This window comes from Xiphias gladius, chromosome 1, assembly GCF_016859285.1.
Source record: "Xiphias gladius isolate SHS-SW01 ecotype Sanya breed wild chromosome 1, ASM1685928v1, whole genome shotgun sequence".
Classification (NCBI taxonomy): domain Eukaryota; kingdom Metazoa; phylum Chordata; class Actinopteri; order Istiophoriformes; family Xiphiidae; genus Xiphias; species Xiphias gladius.
The window spans coordinates 261387-284307 of NC_053400.1; the positions used below are offsets into that span (position 1 = coordinate 261387).

The window sequence follows — 22921 nt, forward strand, 5'->3', positions numbered from 1 at the left end:
ATAAAAATCTTCTGTTTGACTTTGTTGGTGAAAATGAATGCTCTTGAATGGCCTTCAATGGATGTAGAAAAAGAACAAGATAAAGGACTGAAGGACTTACAGAATATACACACAAGTGACAAAGAAAAAAAAATGAATAAATGAGCGGAAAAACAGATTTATAACTCATAATCCAGTCTCAATGAGAATAATGTGAATCATATATAATGGCCTTGACAGTACCCAGATCTCAACCCAACTCAACTTCTATGACAGATTCTGAAGTGACTCCAAATGAGGGAATATCTTGTGCTGTTCATCCCTCTAGCACAATTCAATTGCATGGTTCTCTGATCTGTCACTGTCTGCCCAATTTTTGATTTTAGATGATGGACTACATTATTTTGTTTGTGTCTGTTGCAACTAAAAAAATACAAAGCTTTAGAAACCTGTTGATAACGAGGAGGTAATTCATCAGATCACATCAGATCAGGCACAACAGTATGATAATGCTCCAGACCTTTTCACATTTCAACAGCCATGATTACATATGTACCAAAAAGTACAGATAAGACATTATAAAACAACAACTGTCTCTAGTTGCTTTTTCTGCAAAAGAAGACATAGCAAGACCATAGAGTGTGCTGGGCGATGGAAATGTCCAGCCACTGTTTTTATCAGTGGGAACTATAGTTCCTAAGCAGTGTCGGTTTGTTTAGTCTGCTCCAGAGCACAGCGTCCATCCATGTGCTTTTTTTGAATTTAGGAGAGACTGGCTTGCTTCTGAAACACATCACCTTCAAGCCATACACTGGCTGTATAGTCTTTATAACTGACTGATTAATTATGTAATTTACCAACCAGCCTCAGTTCTTTGTAGCATGGATTCCACAAGATGTTGGAAACTTTCCTTTGAGATTGTGGTCAATGTTGACATGATTGCATTTGGCTGATATTTGTGAGTGTGTGTGTGTGTGTGTGTGTGTGTGTGTGTGTGTGTGTGTGTGTGTGTGTGTGTGTGTGTGTGTGTGTGTGTGTGTGTGTGTGTGTGCCAGAGGCACATTAGTGCACCAACGTCATGTGAGGCTTTTGATAGGGCAGAGGCCCAGGCATAAATGTTTTTACCGACATTACACTGCGTCACCCAATTTGTATGGACATGTCTCTCTGGTTTGCTGCTATGCCTGTTTCAGAGCAAGCAATGTCATGGCAAGCTGTGAAATGAGCATAATTGGCACTTTGCTGTCACAGTCACTATACTCTGTGCTGCATGAAAATAGGCCTTAATTTAGCCTCACTCAATCATATAATACACCCCCCATCTTTAATATGTTTTATTTTGTGGTTCATTGCTTCAATTTTCTCCATGTTGCTTTCAGACAAAGGAAGTTAGTTTTTCAAATTGCTCTGTGTTGCTCTCTCTTACTTTTTTTCTTTTTAACATAAATGTATCCAAATATTCCTGAATCCAAACAGTGTCGACTCTAAAGGTCTGAGGTGAGCTGTTTATCGTGGTTTTCTTGGAACTGTGATGTGAAAAAGTGTGCTTGACAATTCAAACGCCTCTTGTAAGATAACTATGGGTGGTTATGGCTCTGAGTAGTATGGGTGTGTATGTGTGTGTTTGTAGTGGATGCATTCATTCACAATCATCTGATATGGGGCTGGAGACGGACTGTCTTGTCTGTTTATTGCCCAGCTGTCCAGGGACACGTTTGTGTGTGAGCATGGGAGTGCAAGTGTGTGTGTGTGTGTGTGTGTGTGTGTGTGTGTGTGTGTGTGTGTGTGTGTGTGTGTGTGTGTGTGTGTGTGTCTCTGTGTTTATCTCTACCATTATCTGTGACGGATAGTTATGAGCAGACAGACTGACGCTTTCCCAAGTGTCAGCCTTGGGGTGGACTGGGAAGAGGCATAAGGGTGTGTGTGTGTGCGTGTGTGCGCGCGTGCGTGCGTGTGTGTGTGTGTGTGCACGTCTTTGTGCAAGAAAAAGAGAAAGGAGGAGATGAGCATCTGAAATGCTCTGTTTCATCCCCAACTCCCCCACTTTTGGTTTTCTTGCTCTTTTTATGTCTCCGCGCTAGCAACAGTCCATCTGTCCCTTTCTTGTGATATCTCAGGAGTGCCAGGAGGGAATTTCTTCAGATTTGGCAAAAACATCCACTTGGATTCAAAGATGAACTGACTAGAATTTGGTGGTCAAAGGTCATGGTCACTGTAACGTTTTTGGCCATAACTCAAGAATTCATACTCTAATTATGACACAATTTCACAAAAATACCTAACAGGATAAAATGATGAAGAGATAACATTTTATCTATAAAACGTCAAAGGTCAGCTTCACTGTAAAATCATAATGTTCTGCAAAAAAACCTTTGTGGACATTATTCAACTTAATAACTCAAGAACAGAGGGGGACCATAGTTCACATTTGGTCTTGCACTGAATTGGTGACACTAATCTTGGGTTCCCACCTTGAACTGTAGTGACTGTATAGATCTTCTGTGCTGCCGGGTTGAAGACGTGTGTGAAGCATCCATGTTTTGGAATTTGTAGGTTCTTTGCAGCAAGCATTGTTTACTGTCATGGCTACAACTCTGTGTTATATCAGAATCAGCTTTACTGGCCAAGCCTGTGAACACATGCAAGGAAGTTGACTCTGTTTTTTGTTTCTCTCAATGAACTTACACACTAATAGAGTAAACATACAGCAGAATTTAATAAAGTAAAGTCAAATCAATTTTATTTAGTTCCTTATAAGACAAATCAAAAATTTGCCAAAAAATACACTAAATACCTTTTATTAAATTCCTAACAAAGTCTCCACTACATATATTATGAGATAGACAGATATGGATGTAAACTACAGCTTGACAACTGCAAGGCAGTAATTTTAGTTTCATCATTGCTCCCTTACCTTTTCTTTCAGTTTCTCTTATTGTCTAACTTTGCTGTTATCACTGCAAAAATATTCCTCTTCACAAGTCATTCCTTCTCACATCCAATATTTAAATTATTTTTCTTCCTTACAGGACCAAGTCGATTTACTACAAATTCTGCCTACTTTACTTTAAAGGAATAGTTTGCCATTTTAAAAAATATAGTTATTTTCTTTCTGGTGGAGACTTAAATGAGAGGTAAGGTAGTTAGAAGTTATGTCCTGTATCATTTTTTTTCTGGCTGGGAGCTGTCAACGGGAAAAGTAGATTTTATTACAATTGGACAGATTCAGGCTAGCTGTTTCCCTCATTTACAGTCTTTATGCTAAGCTAAGATAACTAGGCGCATCTAGCTCTCTGAGAGAAAGTGAAAAGATGTGTTTCTCAAAATGTCAAACTATTCAGAACTTGAGAGGCCCATTTGTGGGCATTTACTGTGTTTTTTGGGTATGTCAAAAGCACAGGACCAAGTCAACTACACACATCGTGTACTGTATCATATTGCAATTTGTTAATCTTTTGGATATGAATACATTAAATATATTTTCATACACAGTATATGTTCTTCAAGGGTCAAAACACCTAAATCATCACCCTACTAACCATGAAAAAATACATAAATGAGAATCAAATGCAGTGCTGAGGCACAACTACAGCCATACAACAAAACAGCAAAAAACGGCAGTGAAAAATGTTCTAACAACCTTCTGAGAGCCCCTGGAGAAGGTAAATCCAGGTGTGGTTTCTTACAGAAACTGGTTTCCATTCATTCAGTGCATAACTAGAATCTCTCTGCAGAGATTTGAAACTTGCTTGAGTAATCCATCACAAAGAAAATTGAATTAGATTAGATTACACTTTGTCAGATTCCTCTGAAATTTACCTTTCATCACAATCCAAGTCTTTTTGACAAACAGTGATCAAGGCAAAAAAGAGATAAAAAGAAAGCGTAATGTGAAAGAGGTCACTTCAGTGACATAGCCACAGTTAATCACCCAACTCTGCAGTTTCCCTCAGCTCTATATCGAGTATTTGTAGCCTCTTTCACCTCTTTGATTTGTATTTAACAGGACTGTTTTGTTCACTCTCACTGCTCTCATCAATCTCGTTATCAGAGAAATACTCCGATGTAGCCACTATCCACAACCTGTTGAGCAATAAACAGCAGACAGACACAACAGCTAGCTGGTGAACATAGTGGAGCAGTAGCAGCTAAAAAGCTGGTTGAGACCAAACCAAAGCTAAAGAGGGAGTTAATATATTTCTTAGATTTGTCAGGTGGCCAGAAGCACAATACCAAATGAAAGCTAATGTCGGTCTATCTCTGCTGGATGTGTAAATAGGCAAACATTTGCTAACACATTAGCCATAATGACTTTATAAAGCTATAATATGCTAGTGTTGTGTCTGGTATCAGCAGCAGCAACCCAGTTGTGTTAGGTTGAGCTGAATATACTGGTTTGTAGTGCTGAATAATCTCACCATCTGCGGCAAGTCCTTGGTGGATAACATGTCAAGGATTCACCACCTGTACTGTTTAAGGAAATCTAAAATTTGTCACACTGTAATGTTTGTGTTTAAGTTACTGGTAATATATAAAAGCTGAGTAGGCAGGAAAAAAAGGTTTTGTCAGTGTCAAACTCAGACGGTGAGGCTGTGGCTGATTCCAGAAGGCAGTACATACCAGTTCAGACAGTAAATACCAGACTCAATAAAATATTGATACAAAACATTTGTATGCAAATTTGTAAAGGCAGTGGCCACAGTTTCACTATTGTTGGAACAAAGAAAGTCCATCAGCCAATCAAAGAATCATCTGAGTTTTTCATCTTTTTCACCAGCTCTCTTCCTCTCTCTCTTTTTTTTGTCTTTCCTCTTGTTCTCTGTTTCTCTCTTTCCCCGTGTCTTTGTTTTCCCTGTGACTTTCTTTCCCTTTTTCCTATTTCTTGTTTTGCACAGCAGTTTGAGATGACACACGATAAAATTTGAGGGTTTTCTCTTGATAATGGCACAATAACAACAATGAAGCTTTCATGAAAAAAAATCAAGTGAGAATTTTGGGAAATATGCTTGTTCTCTTTCTTTCTGAGAGTGAGAAGAGAAGATTGATATTAACATAATTTCTTTGTGTTAAGTATACATCCGGAGTCAGGGCAAGGTTAGCCTAGCTTAGCATAAAGACTGCAAGTATGGGGAAAAATCTAGCTTGGCTCTGAACTGGAAATGATGAAAGTATTTAAATCAATATGCAAAACAGCTATTAACACTAACAGACCTTCAAATAGTCCGTCAACCAAATGGATCTCACCGAACTCTGCAGGCAGAAAGAATAGTATCTACAGGCTAACTGTCACTCAGTGAACTGAGTGCTAGGCACAATGGCACAATAACAACCCTCACCTTTAATGGCTTTTGTTTTGTCCCACAAGTGAACTGATCCACAGATTCCTTAAGCCGTGTGCCAGTCATGTGCTCATGGACAAATCCAATTCACACATCCTAAATTGGGAACACAATCCATTCCAAATAGAGTTGCATAATTGATTTACAGATCAATTTCTCCGTTGTTTATGTTTTACTTTGTATGTGTGTGTCAGCGTGTGTGTGTGTCTATGCGTAGGTTGGGATGTTTGATGTTTGTGTGGGCTTGGCTGTTGGACCAGTGGAGGGCATCAATAAAGGCCGAGCTCTGTGATTAGTCCAGCTAATTAGTAGAAACCTGTGTGTGTGTGTGTGTGTTGACTGGGATTATTTCCAATATACTTCTGGGACTGGGGGACACGCATGTAAAGCAGTGTGGCTCCCAGTGCCAGCGGTGCTTGGAACCCTTTTTTAATAAAAATCTATATATTTTTTTATTCTTCTGTTCGTAAAAGGGGTACTACAGCATACACTGTAAAAGTTATGCCCGTGAAATTTTCAGGGCAGGTTTAGAATGGTGCACGTCAGACATCAAAAATGACACATGACGACCAGCAGATGGCACTATAATCAAGGTAAGTGCATCTTGACCAGTAACTCCCGCATAGTTCATCAAACCTGTGCATGCGTTTCCTGAATTTATGTGAATCTCATGATATAGACGAGTCCCATTTCCGCCTATAATTTTTTTTTTGCAAACTTGCGAAATGTGCAAACAATTTAACAATAAGGGAACAACTTCCTATAGATTACAGTCAAAACAGGAAGCGTTGCATGTCTTGGCAACAATCAATCCTATTAACATGAAACTTGGCTCAGTAGGTTACCATGATCTGTACAAAACTTGGCGCCAATTGGCTCCTAGGTGGTGCTTTTGTTCTCAAAATCATGAAATATGCTGAAATTGTTTTTCCAAACTACTATTAGGCTGTAAGTGTGATCATCTATGTACTCTCATGATGAGAAATTAATAGAAGAGTTTTCATACTTCCATAAATACAAAGGTTAAGAACGAAAAACTTGTACTCATACAAAGAAAGTGATGTTATATCTTTAAATAGGTCTTGTGCAAAATATGGTGCATATTAGCCACCACATGGCACTCTTACACAAAATTACTCATCTTAGGTTGAAGTCCAATCTCCGTAAATTGTTAGATATAACATCTAAGCACCCTCATGATTGTCAATTCAATTCAATTCAATTCAATTTTATTTATATAGCTCCACAATCATAAGAGGGGTTATCTCAGGACACTTTTAGTACAGAGCAGGTGTTGATCATAATCTTTATTATGATCTACATAAGACACAGTCTCTAATTAAATATAATAATAATAATGATAATTGTAATAATTGAAGCAGTGGGTGTTGAGCAGGATCATAAGGGTAGTCAGATGGTTTGCAGTCACAGATCCAGACTCTGCAGCACCAGGGGCAGAAATACCTGCAGAAAGTGACAGGGGGAGAGAGTAGAGAGTTGAGAAAGCACAAAACTAGAAAGAAGAATACAAGTTAGTAACGAGCATTGATGGAATATGAATGTGTACACATGGAGAGGAAGAGGAGGAGAGAGGAGCTTGATGCATAACGGGAAGTCCCCCGGCAGTCTAGGCCTATAGCAGCATAACTAAGGGGAGGTTCAAGCCAAGCCTGAGCCAGCCCTAACTGTAAGCTTTATCAAAAAGGAAGATTTTAAGCCTACACAGTATAGGAGCCTGATAACTGAAGGCTCTGCCTCCATTTCTAATTTTGGAGACTCTAGGAACCACACGTAAGCCTGCGTTCTGGGAGCGCAGTGTTCTACTGGGGTAATAGGGTACTATTGTAGGTGAGGAGGAGGATTTTAAATTCTATTCTGTATTTTACAGAAAGCCAGTTCAGAGAAGCTAACACAGGAAAAATATGATCTCTTTTCCTACTTCTTGTCAGTACTCACGCTGCAGCATTCTCGATCAGTTGGAGAGTATTTTGTTGAGACAGCCTGATAATAAGGAGTTGCAATAATCCAGCCTAGAAGTAACAAAAGCATGGACTAATTTTTCTGCATCTTTTATAGACGAGATGTGACTGATTTTTGCAATGTTACGTAGCTGAAAAAAAGTTTATTTTATGTGAGAGTTAAAGGACATATCCTGATCAAAGATAACTCCCTATATTCCTATATCCTAGATTAACTATATCATTAGATAATGTATTTCTGAGGTGTTGCGGGCCTAGTACAATGACTTCAGTTTTGTCTGATTTTGAAAGCAGAAAGTTGCTGGTCATCAAGGTCTCTATGTCCTTAAGGCATGCTTGAAGTTTAGGTAAGTGATTGGTTTCATCAGGCTTGACAAATACAATCGGGTATCACCTGCATAACAATGGAAGTTTATGGAGTGTTTCCTACTAATATTGCCTAAAGGAAGCATATATAGGGTGAATAGAACTGGTCCAAGCACAGAACCTTGTGGAACTCTGTGACTAACTTTTGAGTATATGGAGGATTTATTGCAAACTGAAATCGATCTGATAAATAGGACCTAAACCAGCTCACACTATTAAAGTTTTCCATGATGTATGTGTAAGACTAAGAACCAGGCTTTTGAATGAGTTATAATTGAGTTTAGGTTTTGGGTTGATTATAAGGCTTGGATTGTAAATGGCTGCAACTCCACCTCCTTGGCCGGCGCGTGGAGGAATGTGAGTATTAATATGACTGGGAGGAGTGGATTCATTTAGGCTAACATATTCATCATGACACAGCGATGTTTCAGTGAGACTAAATATATCAACATGATGATCTGATATTAGATCGTTTACTAATACAGTTCTGGATGGGAGCGATCTAATGTATAAGAGTCCACATTTAATTTTCCTATTTTTTTGTACTTCTGTAGTGGTGGTCTTAATTTTTATTTGGTTTCTGTGTGCAACTCCTCTTCTGTTTATTTTTGATTTAATTTATTTAGGTGTTTGGGGGGCAGACACAGTCTCTATGGGGTTTTGGGTGGGTGACTGCTGTAATGGAAGTGCCGAGAAGTGTGTAAGACTGCAACTCTTCCTCCTGGTCTCAACTGTGGGTTGTCATGGTTTTTTTCTACTAATAAACTCAGTCAGATTCCTAGATATGAGAGCTGCTCCATCCAAAGTGGGATGTATGCCTTCTCTCCTAATCAGACCAGGTCTCCCCCAAAAAGTCCACCATCTACAAAGTCCAAGTTTTTTGCTGGACACCACTTCAACAGCCAGCGGTTGAATGATGACATATGGCTATACATGTCATCACTGGTCAGATTAGGCAGGGGCCCAGAGAAAACTACGGAGTCAATATTGTCTTTGCATCTGTACTCACTGCCTCAACATTCATTCTTGTGACATCCGATTGGCGTAATCGGGTGTCGTTACAGCTGACGTGAATAACAATCTTACTGTACTTACGTTTATCCTCAGCCAGCAGTTTCAAATAGGAATCTAAGTTGCCTGCTCTCGCCCCAGGTCGCCCTTGTTGCTAACTTCACATTTCTCAAGATAGAGCTGCCAATAACCAGAGTTGGTTTCTCAGCAGGTGTGTCGCTGAGTGGGGAGTATCTGTTTGAATCATGAACTGGTCAGTGGTGAAGCATGGGCTTCTGCTTAGGGCTATGCTTCTTGCTTGGGAGCTGCTGGGGGAGAGTAGGGGCCATGCTGGGTCGGCTCGCACCGGCTACTGGGGGCTTGCTAACTACCGCGGCTAACAATCACTTACCCCAAAATTTGGGGTAATTGGCAACAGGTCCACTTTTCACTAAACAAAAGTGTTTCAAACCAGATTGCAGTATGGAATAAGATAGGTCTAACCATTCACAGCTCTCTAAAAATGCTGGTCACATCACTGTTAATTCTCTGATCCTCTTTCATCCTTTGATCTCTATGACAGCGGCCTTTCTGCCCTCCTTTGAAGTGTTGCCTTTATAAATACTTTTATCTTTGGATGGACTAATTTCAACCGTTTGTAGTCTCATCCACCTCATGGTGGCCTTCAAAACACAGTCTGAAAAACCAGACCAGTGTCAAACTTATTGTAGCATAGTGAGTCGATTTCAGGTGGCGTTTTAGGGACGTCATGATACCAGAAATTTGGTAATCGGTTCCAATACCATCTAAATTCCACGATTCTCGATACCAAATTTGATCTCAAAGTAAAAAAATGAAAAACAACAGATGCTGCTGCATACAAAGTGTACTAAAACACACGCGCAAGCGCACACACACATGCACACACCTCCATATAGTCAGTGTGCAAGTAGTAGTTTAAATTGACTAACAAGGTGACAGACCAGTGGTGTGAAGATTTAATTTAAAAAGTCAGCGTTCTATTTTGACAGATTGACCGGTAATTACAGTAGCCTACTAATGTTGTGAGCACCCAGCTAATGTTATGCATTTTCACTCTGTTAGCCTAAACAAGATAACAACATGTTGTTAATATAAAGTTAATAATTTAAAGTCACTCACCCTGAATTCTGTGTAAAGATCCGGATGCCTGTTTTTGAGGTGCTTAGATAAGTTTGAAGTGTTTCCTTCTTTCATTTGAAATTCTCTGTGGCACCATTTGCATACTGGTCTTTGATTGTCTATAACTTGTCCATGATGATCCGCGTCACATTCAAGATATCGCCATACACTAGTCTTGGCATGTTTTTTTTTCCACAGGTCGCGGTAGACCTATTGCTGCAGTCGCACTTGCTGCTGCCATTCCAGGTGTTGTTGTTATTGTTTACTGTGCCCGCCTTCTTCTTTTTCTCTTCAAGTTTGACGTCAGACTAGAACAGTGGTAGGGTTATTATGCTGCCCTTGTCAGTCCTGGAAGAATCATATCTTCAGTACCTACGACATCTACGGTACCTTTGGTACTGTAGACAAACAAGTATGGTCAGAATTTTGGCATCAACCTTTTACCAATGTATTGGTTCTCATGACTTCCCTATGGTATTTGGTGGTCTACTGGAGCACAGATACTACCAGGTGACTCTGTTGTTGTCCTCCAGGTTAGCAGCACTGCTGCACAGCAACAGTAGCCGCTTTATCCTCTGCCTCGCTTTGTTACATTTCCTCTGCAGTCAAGTCTCAAAGATATACACTACCAATCAAAAGTTTTAGAAAACCTCCACTTTTGCAGCTGAGCATAGAGCAAATAAACAATTTGAGATTTCAAAAACAAGAAATCATAGAACCTTTTTGTTGAAATAAATTTAATCTAAATTTTTTACTCATTCAGCAGCCAAACAAACTTGTGACATTCTTTCTACAATGGAAAACAAATACTGTTCAGAAACTGTTGAAGAAGTTCCCACAAATGTATTGCACTTATAGTTTGCTTTGCTTTCACTTCCGAAGTGAGGCTGGGTGTGTGTGTGTCGTCATGGCTCACTGTGATGTATGAATGTGGCAGTAATCTTATTAGTTGTGTGAGGGGGTGTATCTAAGTCCGTCATATTAGGTATGATTGCTTCATGCTGTTCCTGTGTACGATTCCCCCCCTCTCCAATCTCACGCTGCTCACCTTTCACATTTATAATGTTGTTCACTACCTAAGTACAGTTGAGAATCACTCCTATACAGTAGCTGGCAGTATGCACCTTGTGGGTTTGCCATCTGCCAGTAAACAGAAAGAGGACGAGTACACTTATTTTGACATTCTAAATAGCAGTCCACTCCTGTGTTTTGGTACAGTATTTTTAACATCTGATGTGAACTGTACTGGGAGTGAGAACAATGCAGCTTCCTGATAAAGATGTATAATTATAATTAGACTACTAATGATAATAATAACACCAACAAGTCACAGATCCAGTTTTAAGCTGAACATGGCAAGGTTGTCTGCTTCCCAGACCTAGACTGGAAGACAGTTCTACAGATAAATAGATTGGCAGGTAGACAGGCAAACGTTAAGGAACAACAACACTACTGAACACACGAGGGAAAATCACCAGGAACAAAAGCAGATGCATAGGGAAGACACTCAGTAACATACACAGATGATGAGAATGACTGGGGAAAAAGAGCTGTTATAAATACTGGCTGAGGTGATAAAGGAGCTGGAATCAGGTGTGTGAGTGGGGAAGGAAGTCCAGATGATTGGAGACAGGAAAGAGGTGAGCATTTGGAACAGGGGAAAAAGGTCCATGGACATCTTGTGGGCAAAAAGAGAATGGCAGGTGTAAAGGGGAGGACATGGAATGGAGGAAAATGAACAGTGACAGGAGCCAGGGGCTGAGGGCAACAGAGGAGCACCTACAGGTAACAAAAGCATGGAGTAGTTTTTCTGCATCTTTCTGACACAGGATGTGCCTGATTTTTGCAATGTTGCGTAGGTGAAAAAGAGTCAATCCTCGAAGCTTCACTAACTTTTTTAAATACCAAATTTAAAGCCACTAAATATACACTTTGAAACTGCCAACTTCGGTGAGAGAAAGAAATTGGGCAGACAGCAATGAACATAATTGCATTTTTTTTTCTCTTTGTTAGGAAATGCCAACTGATGTTTGCTATGTTGCAAACACAACTTACTAGCTTATATGGCTGATGTTAGCTACAACAAATGCACGCCAAGTACTCATCAATATTGTAATTTTTTGAAGTCTGAAAAAACACACTCTTCACCTCAGCCTCTTGCAATGTGAGGGTCGTGTGACAGATTTACAAGGTGTTTGTAGGCTGCTTTTTGGTAGCCTTGCTAGCTTATCTTCTTGTGCTGTAGAATGTAAACAGTGAAGACCATTTCAAGGAAATAATTAGAGCCGGGCCAGCCGGCTTGTTAAGAAAGACTAAAGTCTCAGCAGCCACTGTGATGACAGAACAGGGCAACCTGTGGCTGTTATTCTATTGTTTTCATGTGCAGAGCCAATAAAATATTACTGACTGCACTTGTAAAAAGTCCTACCACTGACAGTATTACTTGTGACACAGGCTGCCACCTCTTTTGTTCATGCTCATTATATCAGTGCAGCACAGTTCATTTGACATTGATATACAGATGTCTAACGCTTTCATAACTGTGAGTGAGAATAGTTTGAGCTGTAGCTGGATGTGTTGTTGTCAGGTGTAATGGCTTGTCGGAGTAGACTGTTAACACTCTATTGATTGGTGTCTTCGCACACACAAACACACACAGGAAGGGCAAACACAAGATCAATGAGGGTGCATCAGGGAATCGATGTTCTGCCATTGTTATGATTTACTGTTTTTGACAAGCTATTTTAAGTATAAGTATTTTTCCTTATGTGTAATGGACATTACACATATTTGTATCTTTTTTTGTCTTTTAAAGTTTTTTGTCTTTTTATATTATATTATATTATATTATATTATATTATATTATATTATATTATATTATATTATATTATATTATATTATATTATATTATATTATATTATATTATATTATATTATATTATATTATATTTAAACCTTCTCTTATAGTATATGACCAAATCAGGCTATAAGAGATTTGCCAAAAAATGCACAGTTTAAGCTTTTCAAAACAGTGAATTGGTTCATAGGGGCTGTTCTTGGAACTTTTCGTTTGAATCCGGAAAGTAGTGGGCAGTGAGTTTACTATTCCTTCCTCTTCCCTCTGCTTGTGACAGCATCTCAAGGCAAATGTTTTGTCTTCCTCTAATTTCTACCATTATGACACTCATCTAGCCAAGAGTTGTTTGAATCGAAGTCCATAGCGGCCAATATTGAAATGAAATCATTCAAACTAAAATCTCATTTTCCATTTGTATATGCATGATGTATGAGAAACGTTTCATAAAAAATATAGTCAGTTTGAAAATTTATAATTACTATCAAAATGAAGTTAAAATGAAAACATATTCAAGATTCTGAGTTTCTATTTGTCACATACTCATACAAAAAGTGCAGTGAAGTGCAGGATGGCATACTTTTGAAGCTGTGCTAAGAAGGTTCGTGTGCAATACGAATTTAAAATTAGAAATAAGAGTCAAATATGAATTAGAGAAACTATGGAAAGAATCAAATTCAAAGATTAAAAACATTTTAATATATCCAACTTAAGCATTAAAATTAAAAAGTGTATATTGGTCACAGTTGTAAATCATACTATATGATAATTTTTTACACACTCAAGTGTCATTGGTTTCGTTTCACTGGACTTAATAGCATATCATCCAACCTGAGTCATGATAGCATAGTCAGTGGATTGTTGAGTTCTGTATGGGACATACATGAGTGACCTGAAAGAGAAGTATTTTAAAATAATATGAAATGCAGTGGTCTAATTTCATTAGCTCTCTAGACACATCAAAATGGTACAAAATCGAGCATCCATGTAAGTAATGTCACCTTTCTCCTGCTCCGACATTTCTTCAAAGCTTCAGTTCTGTGTACCGTGGAATAAAAGTGCATTCTTTCTCTATTTTTCTACAAACAGTTCAGCAGATTTTTCACCAAGGCTTATCCACCACTGTATCCCAGTATACAATAGTATCTGAAAAGGCTGAAGGATTAATTGTTTTTATATCAAAATTGCGATTTAAATGAGTGTTAGAGGTGAAAATTTTAGTCAGCAACAGTGACTGTTTCACCAATTGTTGCCAGATGGAGAATTTAACACTCTGTAGCCATGAAATTAATGCAGTTTTCTGGTTAATAAGATCTCTAAATGCCAGTATCAGTACTATTCACTGTACACTTGACCAAGGATTGTTTATCTGAGAAAGAAGAAGCAACAGATAGAAAGCGTATCGTATGGTTTTGCTTTTCAAAAAGATTAACAGGGTGGTGAGTTTCTCTTGAAATCTTGCGATGATGGCTGAACTTGCGATGATGGCTGAAAAATTGTTTTATTAATAAAATAATGAACAGAATTTCCCAGTTAAACCTCTATGGACACGATATCAATGTTTTTAACTTGTCACCTCAGAAGAGCAAATTAGGACCTCTGGGATTCAGGGCTTTAAAGAAGCTCATCCACTGTCAGTCTTTAAAGTTGAAATTAGCTCAAGCTACTACAGTGAAGAGCTGTCAATCGTATCATAAGGGGTTGTTAGATATTAAGTTAAAGTTTTAGAAATCAATGTCCATGTTAATGCCCCACTTAGGGCAGCACAATAAGCTGTAAACACATCACTAGAATCATGTTTTTGGTTAATGTAAGTCCCATAGTCACTCTCCTTTTACCTCTGTTTTGGTCTCCCCCAGCTCCTGAGGGAAATAACTGGCACCTTAGCTGCTAAATGCTCCACTACATTCATCAGTGAGTTGCTAACTTTGTCTGCCTGCTGTTTGGTGCTGAGCAGGTAGTGAACAGTGGGTTTGCTGTTTATAGTTTTTTTGCTATAAACAGCTGCCTGTTGTGATATGACTAAACCAAAACAATGAACTGAAAGATGTTAAGATTCTCCGTAGAGCTGAGAGGAACTGCAGAGTTGCTGATAATTCTCTCTAGGTTCATCATCCATTGTTAATATAAAAATATAGATAGAGTAGCTTTAAATCCAATTGCATATTGGTCAGATAAATCACTGACACATCAATTATATATTTTCCCCAAATCCTTTATCCCTTGTCCCTGGTGGTACTCAATGAAAAATGATGAGTAGGGCATACCAAAGGCTTATAGTCTTTCTAGCACTGTTCTTAATTATTTATGGCAGGCATACTAATGTCCACAAATGATTGTGGTAATGACTTATTCATGGTATAATGTAATTCATGAAAAGCATACCTTGAACACAGTGCTTCCTGAACACAGTATTTATTTAAACTGGTTCAATTGAATACAGTGTTATCATATTAACACAGATTATTGTTGTTTTTAAACATGCATATGCACATGTGTATGTTCTAGTCACGGACATCTCTGCATGTATTTGCTTGATTGTGTGCTCTTCCTTTTATTCTGATTCTGTGTGTTTGTTTAATGTTTAATAGTCTTTTGTGCCCGAGCCACTTAGCTAAGCCAACACTACCATAATGATAAGCCTCCCCCGTCTCCTCTTTTGCTGGCCTTCTTTGTGTGTGTGTGTGTATGTGTGTGTTTGTGCATGTGTGTGCGTGTGCGTGCATGCACACATGCGTGCGTGTTTATATTAATGATCCCCTTGTTAAAGTTTAATGTCTCTGTTCCACTGTTGTCAGGGAGATTTACCACTGAACCCTATGGGAAATGTCTACCCCATACACTCCCACATACACACACACACACACACACACACACACACAGACACATTATGTATAAACAGGATGCATGAATGGTCGTATATGTCATGTCACGCCTTGTATATCAGTTTTATTACCGCAAATGACTCAGTGAAGGAGGCAAGTGTCCTCGCTGTCTGGTGGGGAAGTGTGTGTCTGTGTGTTTGTTTGTGTTGTACTTTACACATGGTTTATTCGAGCTCTAGGTCAGGCACACTTTCATCTCCTCATCCCCATGTCTCTTTCTACTTGCACTAGTCCATCCACAGACTGAAGCAGTCTATTTTTCTTAATGTGCAGACTGTGATACCAGCTCTCCTGCATCAGATTTGAGCTAGATGTGACATAAGGGTTGATTCGGACTTGGCGCATGTGCTAAACATGGTTTTGAGACCATCATATCCAAAATCAAAGCATATGATGTAGTTTTCAGTCTCTCTTATCTTCCTCCAGAAGGTTTTCTCAAAGGAAAAAACAGTCAACAGCAAGAATCAGTACAAATATTCAATTCAGTTTCACAATGGAGAATTTTTTTTTTTACAGAGAGAACAGAGTTCTTTCCCCTATAATGGAGAAAACCATCATAGAATACATTACAGCCTTTGAGAGTATAGGGATGATCTTGTGTTTTCCATTTGCATTGTGATAAATTGTATTTATCTTAGAACTGATCAGTGCTACTCAAAATGACTAACCTGGAAGTGATTATAATGAGGCATCATTACTACTCTACTACTACATTACTACTTTAGGGGGTTGTTCACATTTTTTCATCTATCTGAATATATACCCAGTGTATACATACAAGAGTGGATACTGTAATCCTCTCTTTGTAAGATAACAGAGTGGCATCCTGTTTTACTCTATCCATTGTGGAATAAAGGACTCGCTTTAGCTTGGTTAACTCCGCAGTAGACAGTGCAGAAGACTGACAAACTTTTTCTGAGTTGTGTTTACAAGCAATGGAGGAAGCTTTTCCATTCTTTTTGGCTGCCTTGTGTGAATATATTTCAGCTTTCCTCTTCTTTTTATTTCCTGAAGGAGATAACATTTTGTAGGCCATGTTGTTTTGTTTTGTCCCAGTCAAACAGTAAGGAGTAGTGTATCTCTACCATTGAGGTAATTTTCTCTTACCACAGAAGCTGCAGAAGCTATTGCTAGGTGCAGTTAAATTAAAGTTTTTCCCAGCAATCAATGAAATATGCAAATTTTAAGTGGCTATAATATTTTATATCTGGACCTGTCTCTGACTGAACAGACCTGTCTGTGACTGTGGAATTACTTAATGTATGTGTAAGAGGTCACTCTTGGTGATCAACAGATGGAGAATTATCGCCTACTCCACATTTCCCCTCAATTCTATGGAGCGTTTAGCATCTTTTAGCTTATTGTTCTGTTTTTTACGGCCTGCTGCTTAACTTTTTTGGTTCTCATTGCTCTCAACCTTACTTAAAACCAACAAATGAGGAGAACTACAACAGCAGATCCATGTTTGCACATTTCTGTAACCTTGTGTTTTTAGCAGCATTGCAACATAACAAATGCTGAAAGGAAAGGATGAAGAGATCAGGGTGGAATCAGGGAATAAACAGCTTGGCATGAGGGGTAATCAGACTGATTAGAGAACAGGTTAAACCTTATACCTTTTTTCATGGATACAGTACCTCTTAATAGATGCTCCCTCCTCTTGATATCCTTTTTAGAGCATTAAAGCCTCATTTCATGGCACTAGACGTACACACACACACACACACACACACACACACACACACACACACACACACACACACACAAAACACAAGCCCACACGTGTGTTCATTTACTCAAATTTATTCACCCACAGACTCAAACAAATAAAGGCAGATATAACCCCACATACAATTTACTGTACATTACGGCACAAAGACATGTCACAAGCAGCCATCCTGCATACATGCACTCAGTAACAGTGCATGCCATCGGCATGAATAATGGAGGATAATGTTTTGCTCCTCACTCTTCAATGAATAATATATATATTTATATATATGTATCCATTTCTGCCTCTTTGCTTTCATTCTATCTCTTTGTCTGTCCATTTCTTAGAGATGCCAAGCAGGGAGATGAGGGAAGACCCATCTGATGAAGAATGAATGAAAGGAGGACACACTAAAGGATAAGCACAAGAGGAGTGAGAGGCAAAAGAGGAAAGAACAAATCGAACAGAAGGGGAAAAAAAGGAAAGAGAAGGAGCAGTAAAACCAGGGAGGGAGATGTGAGGAGCTCTGCGAAAGAGGAGAGTTGAGATAGAAACACAAAGACTTAAAGGGAGGAAAACCACACAATCCTTAAAGAGACAGACAAGTGAAAGAAAGGAAGCCACAAAGTGTAAAGAAGCTGGAAGCTTTGGTAAGGTAGCAGGAAAAAGCAAGCGACTGGTTGAGGGAGGAAAGAAACATCTGGATGGTCTCCATAGCGACTGTCAGCAGGTTACCCTCCCTCCGAAGATGGCCTCCAACTTCAACGACATTGTCAAGCAGGGCTACGTGCGCATGCGCAGCCGCAAGCTGGGGGTGAGTGTGTGCGTGTGTGTGTGTGTGTGTGTGTGTGTTTGTTTGTGTGTGTGTGTGTGTCTGTGTTTTATCACATCCATCAAAAAAGAACAACCCTAGCTTTACACTGTAAAACAAGGATTGTTAACAGGTTGGCAAATCTCAAATATAGATTTTTCTTAAAGTAGCTACAAGTTTCCACCAGCTGGGTGAGATAACTGGTGTGATTGCTTTGCTTACGTTGTTGTTTGAGCTACATATACTGTTCATATATCTACATACATGTGCATATTTTATGCAGTATCTGGCTTTTTGTGTTTTTTGCATACATTTGCACATTCAGCTATTCCTGAAAAACTTGAGTTTTTTTAAAGAACTTTCTGAATGGTATGTACTCCGACAGTCATGACCAACGTGACTATTTTGTCAAATCGTGTGTAAGTCTTTGTTGATGGGTGCTAGACCTTTTCATTTTTGATAACTGTTAGTAACTTATGAACTTTTAATAGTCAAAAGCAATTCCTATTTACATCTATTGTATTTATATCACAGCCACTGTGTACAGAACAAACTCCCCTAATGTTTGAAAATGACTTCCCACTAATCAGCTATACATACAGTATGTTCATTATGATGCCACATTATGAGGATGAACAGTTTATGAGTTATTATGGGTTATATATTGCAATAAACTCTGTGGAGGCCAAATCAGTCCACTGAATTTTAACTTTGTACATTTATGTAATGCAAACTGTATTCTAATTTCAAAATATTGCAATATTGCTCTCTGATAACCTGTACGTAAGCTCATTATGTGGATATGTACAGTTTATGTGTTAGTATGACTTACCTAATATATTCAAGTCTATGTAGACCCTTTCAACACAGTTGTACTTTTAGCACAGCACCTGTAAACAGTAAAAACTTCACTGAAATTTCAAAATGTTCAATATTGCAATGTGATATACTGTATATAGAAGTGACCACATCACACCAATCCTTGCTGCCCTTCATATGGTTCCCTCTGAGTTTTAGAACTAATTTTAAGATTTTACTGCTTGTTGCTGTCTATATATACTAACTCCCTATGAGCATGATTGTTGATTGAGATACTCTGGCAGGGCCCTACTAAATCTTAAGTCACCTTTAGTGACATGTCTTGACGGGGACTTTGCTCCCTGGGTTCCTCAGCTGTGGAACTCACTGCCTGAGGATTATTAATATTATTTTTATTGTTGTTATCATTATTATAAGCTCATTATGATGACATGAACAGTTTATGATGTAATGCATTAAAACCTATGGAGGCCCATTCAACTCCATTGTAGTTACAAAACATAGCTCTACACTGTACAAACTCTCTTCAATTTTCAGACGGTCAATATTGTACACTGATCAAGTATACTTATTACTCATTATGATGAGCTGTATAGTTTATAAATTAAATACTGTAATGCATTACAGCCAAGTGCAGAAGTGTTTTAAAGATCCCATTCACACTCATTACATCTATAACTCAGCCAATACATTAAGGTCACTTGTTTTTTTTGGATAATAGCATAATTATATAGTGCCATCAGCAGAATAATCAACACTAATTAGCAAAGCAATCCAGCATTACCCTTGTTCTACCTGTTATGAATGCGGTGTCACCTGTTTCAGGATTTTTTAAGAGAGTGTTCATTCAGTCATGTAATCATCTTAATCTAATTTCCTTCTCACATCTGTGTTATAATATTGATAATAATAATAATAGATATCTGTCAGATATCTGATCAGAGAATACAGGATCGCAAATTCAAAAGGATTTCTGTGACACATAGACTCACTTAACAATTTACTAGGTACACCTTGATAAAACTAATGCAGTATTATACAACAAGCCTATAATAAATCTCCCCTAAATAAAGATTATTAGGTTCAGTTTTCACTGAATATTTTTGAAAAGGTGTTGCTTTATTTTAATTTCATTTGGAGGCTGTAATTTGCTGCACTGTTGAAAGGTACTAAGTTATACTGAGAGGTGTTCCTAATATTTTGTCCATCCTATTTATATGAATTAAGGTTGACAGAATATTGGGCCTGTTGTATTGTACTGGTAATTGAGTGTAGATTAATTTAAAAGTAACCCTTTCTCTGATCAGTATTCTTACTGAAGAACTTGACGTAAAACTTAAAATTGATTTTTTTTCACCACAGGAGTAATATACAGCCAAGAAAATTACTGGAGAATCAATTGTTGCATCAGTAAGGAAAATATTTGAAATTATTTAATGTTATTTGGAGCCATTTTCTCATTCATACATGGCCGTTAAAGGAAAAAGAAAATATACAACGGCTGAACAACATCGTTAGATGACGCATAGTGTAACGTTACGTTACCTTAACAGCAGTGGTGCATAAATGACTTGTTCCTCCTGTTAATAATCGTAATATATCTTGGTCGTGTGGGGATAAAAAGTAAACACAATGTTGCTCTCTTACTGTCACTGCGTTTTCAACAGAGTGCTCCAGGATGCTTTTGCTCGATTGACCATCCATAGCAGTTGCACTGCTGTGATGAGTTATTTCCAGTTTGCCAAGCAGCTATCTGTTCGACACACTGTTTTCTAATCGATGACTTCGGCTGCATGGATTCACTGTCCCAGCCCTAACAAACTCATTTAATATTCCTCTTTTAATGTTTCTTGAAAACCGCTCATCCAAAAACCTTCACAGTTGACACTACACTTCCTTGGGTCCTCAACAATACAAGTTTGAAGTCATTTGGATGAGCGGTTGTCGAGAAAATCTAAGGACAGACAGACAGACAAATGTAGGATATAGCACAAATAAAACCAAAACTGTCTGCATGGCTGGATACTTCTATAAGTAAGTGAGAAATGTATTGTCTAATGTAATATATTTTCTGGAATTTGGGGTCAAACAACCTTTAAGAAAAGATAATCATAATGAGAAGTGAGCTAATGATATTATTGTGTTGAAACAAGGCTGAATACAGCAGATCAGTCAACTAGTATTAAGAAAGTTCTTAAAACAAGTAGATTAATATTAGCTCAAAGCCGAATGAATGATGCTGTTTAGCTTTCTGAGGGGACTGAAGAAATTCCCATTCCAGTGTGAACTCAGTGCTTAGGATGTTATCAAAATAAAGTTTCTTGTCCTTAAATGTTAGCTCAGTTAATGGCTTACATATAGAAAAAAACATGGTCTGTAGTGAAATAATGTTCTCGATTTTTACTGCTTAGCATACATGGACCATTCTGTTTATTCTTAAAGTGCCTTGTGTACAAATGTGTCCAAAAGAAAGAGAGAAAAAGTGTGTGTGTTTTTCCATGCTCTTACTGGCAAATCCAAACCTTATCACTAGATCGAATCTATACTGGGAAGTGATCGCAGTCTTCCTTAACATTAGAGGAAATTCATTGTCATGGTTGCAATAATACACACATAGTTAAGGTTGTGGAACAGTCAGGGATAGAGGACACAGCGTTGACTATCGTTTTTTTACAGTGGTCTCCTAAGTGAAAGTCCTGTGTTTTGTAGACCCATCCCTTCTCCTGATGTAGACTAAGGTCAGACTGAGGTCACCTAACAATAACATAACTCTGAGTGGTAATAATCTGCTTGCACAGAAGACCTATGGACTCATTTTTTCAGGAGGAGTGAGGTTGGTCACGTTGTTACGTTGTGGAGTCAGGGTGATCCCCTAACTTTTCCCTTCAGTGCCACAATGAAATTCACAGTCATGATTTTTAATGAAATGTCTTGACAACTAATGTTATATGTCATGAAATTTCAAGGTTTCATTAGTGAAATATCTCAACTGTTAGATGGACATGTATATTTGCACAGACATTCATGGTTCCCACACAATGGGGCCCATGCAAAAGCCACTTGTATGAACAGTCGATATTAATAGGCACATATTTGTATTGTATTATGTATGTGTTATGTTGATATGGTAAAGCTCTGCAATGACAGATATAGTAATATTTTCTCATTTTTTCAGGTGCCTAAATATCACTACTAACACTGTTAAATTTATCATGTTTTCTCCTGTGGATTTCTGACAGCAGGACTTCAAGCTCAGCAGTGTGAAGTTCTTTTTACTGACATTTTTTTGACTTGGCCACAGAAGGAGCAGATCAGTTAGCCCTCAATTATGCTAATGATCAAACCTTACAAACGGGCACCTACTCATGAAGTGGTATTTATCAGGTTGTATCAGGAAATCACACCCCATTTTTGACACTATATATGAATGGCATTTTTTCTGCAATAGCTATTCAATGTATTTACATTATGTAATTACCTCTCTATATAATAGTTTTCATTGTTAGTGGCGGAGTCTTTCATTCCTGCACTAGATTCAAATTGTCTTCACGTGTACGAGGAATTAACGGGAAATTAATCATCAGCTTCACTGTTTACTGTTCTCTCTTTTTACACCATACTGAGCTGCCACCATAAGGTTGACATTAGTGATTTTCTGTAAAATGTCTCACCAACAATTGGATAGATTGCCATAACATAAATTTCCATTTATTTCATTTATGAATAACTTTGATGATCCTCTGACTACATCCAGAATCATTATCAGGTCAAAACTTTAAATTGTAAAGCTCATCACTGGCTTTACAGTGTGAAGGTAGTTATTTTCCAGTAAGAAAGCACAGAGCTTCAGGATTCATGGCCGAATCCTGCCAGGAATTGAAGAAATCGAGGGGGAGTCATGCAGCTCAGTGACACTTCATGCAGATGCTGCTTGATGGAGTACTGGTGAGAGAGGGTGTTTACTCTCTTGTAAAGACTGCATATGTTAGTTTTGTAAATGACAAGGACATCTTGTTTGGGTGAACGAA

General features: G+C 38.2%; 1 protein-coding gene across 4 annotated transcripts in view; it reads left to right on the forward strand.

The window, feature by feature from the left end:
- The window catches only part of dok4 (docking protein 4), a 74941-nt gene that overhangs the window by 21596 nt on the left and 30424 nt on the right, over positions 1-22921 (forward strand). For 3 of the 4 annotated variants that reach the window (XM_040128810.1, XM_040128794.1, XM_040128819.1), the window contains one exon: positions 17611-18077. In XM_040128810.1, the coding sequence (XP_039984744.1) occupies positions 17968-18077 (110 nt within the window). In that variant the 5' untranslated portion in view covers positions 17611-17967. Of the gene's footprint in view, positions 1-11515; positions 11600-17610; positions 18078-22921 lie in introns of those variants that run through there. The other variant, XM_040128801.1, reaches the window with a different exon arrangement.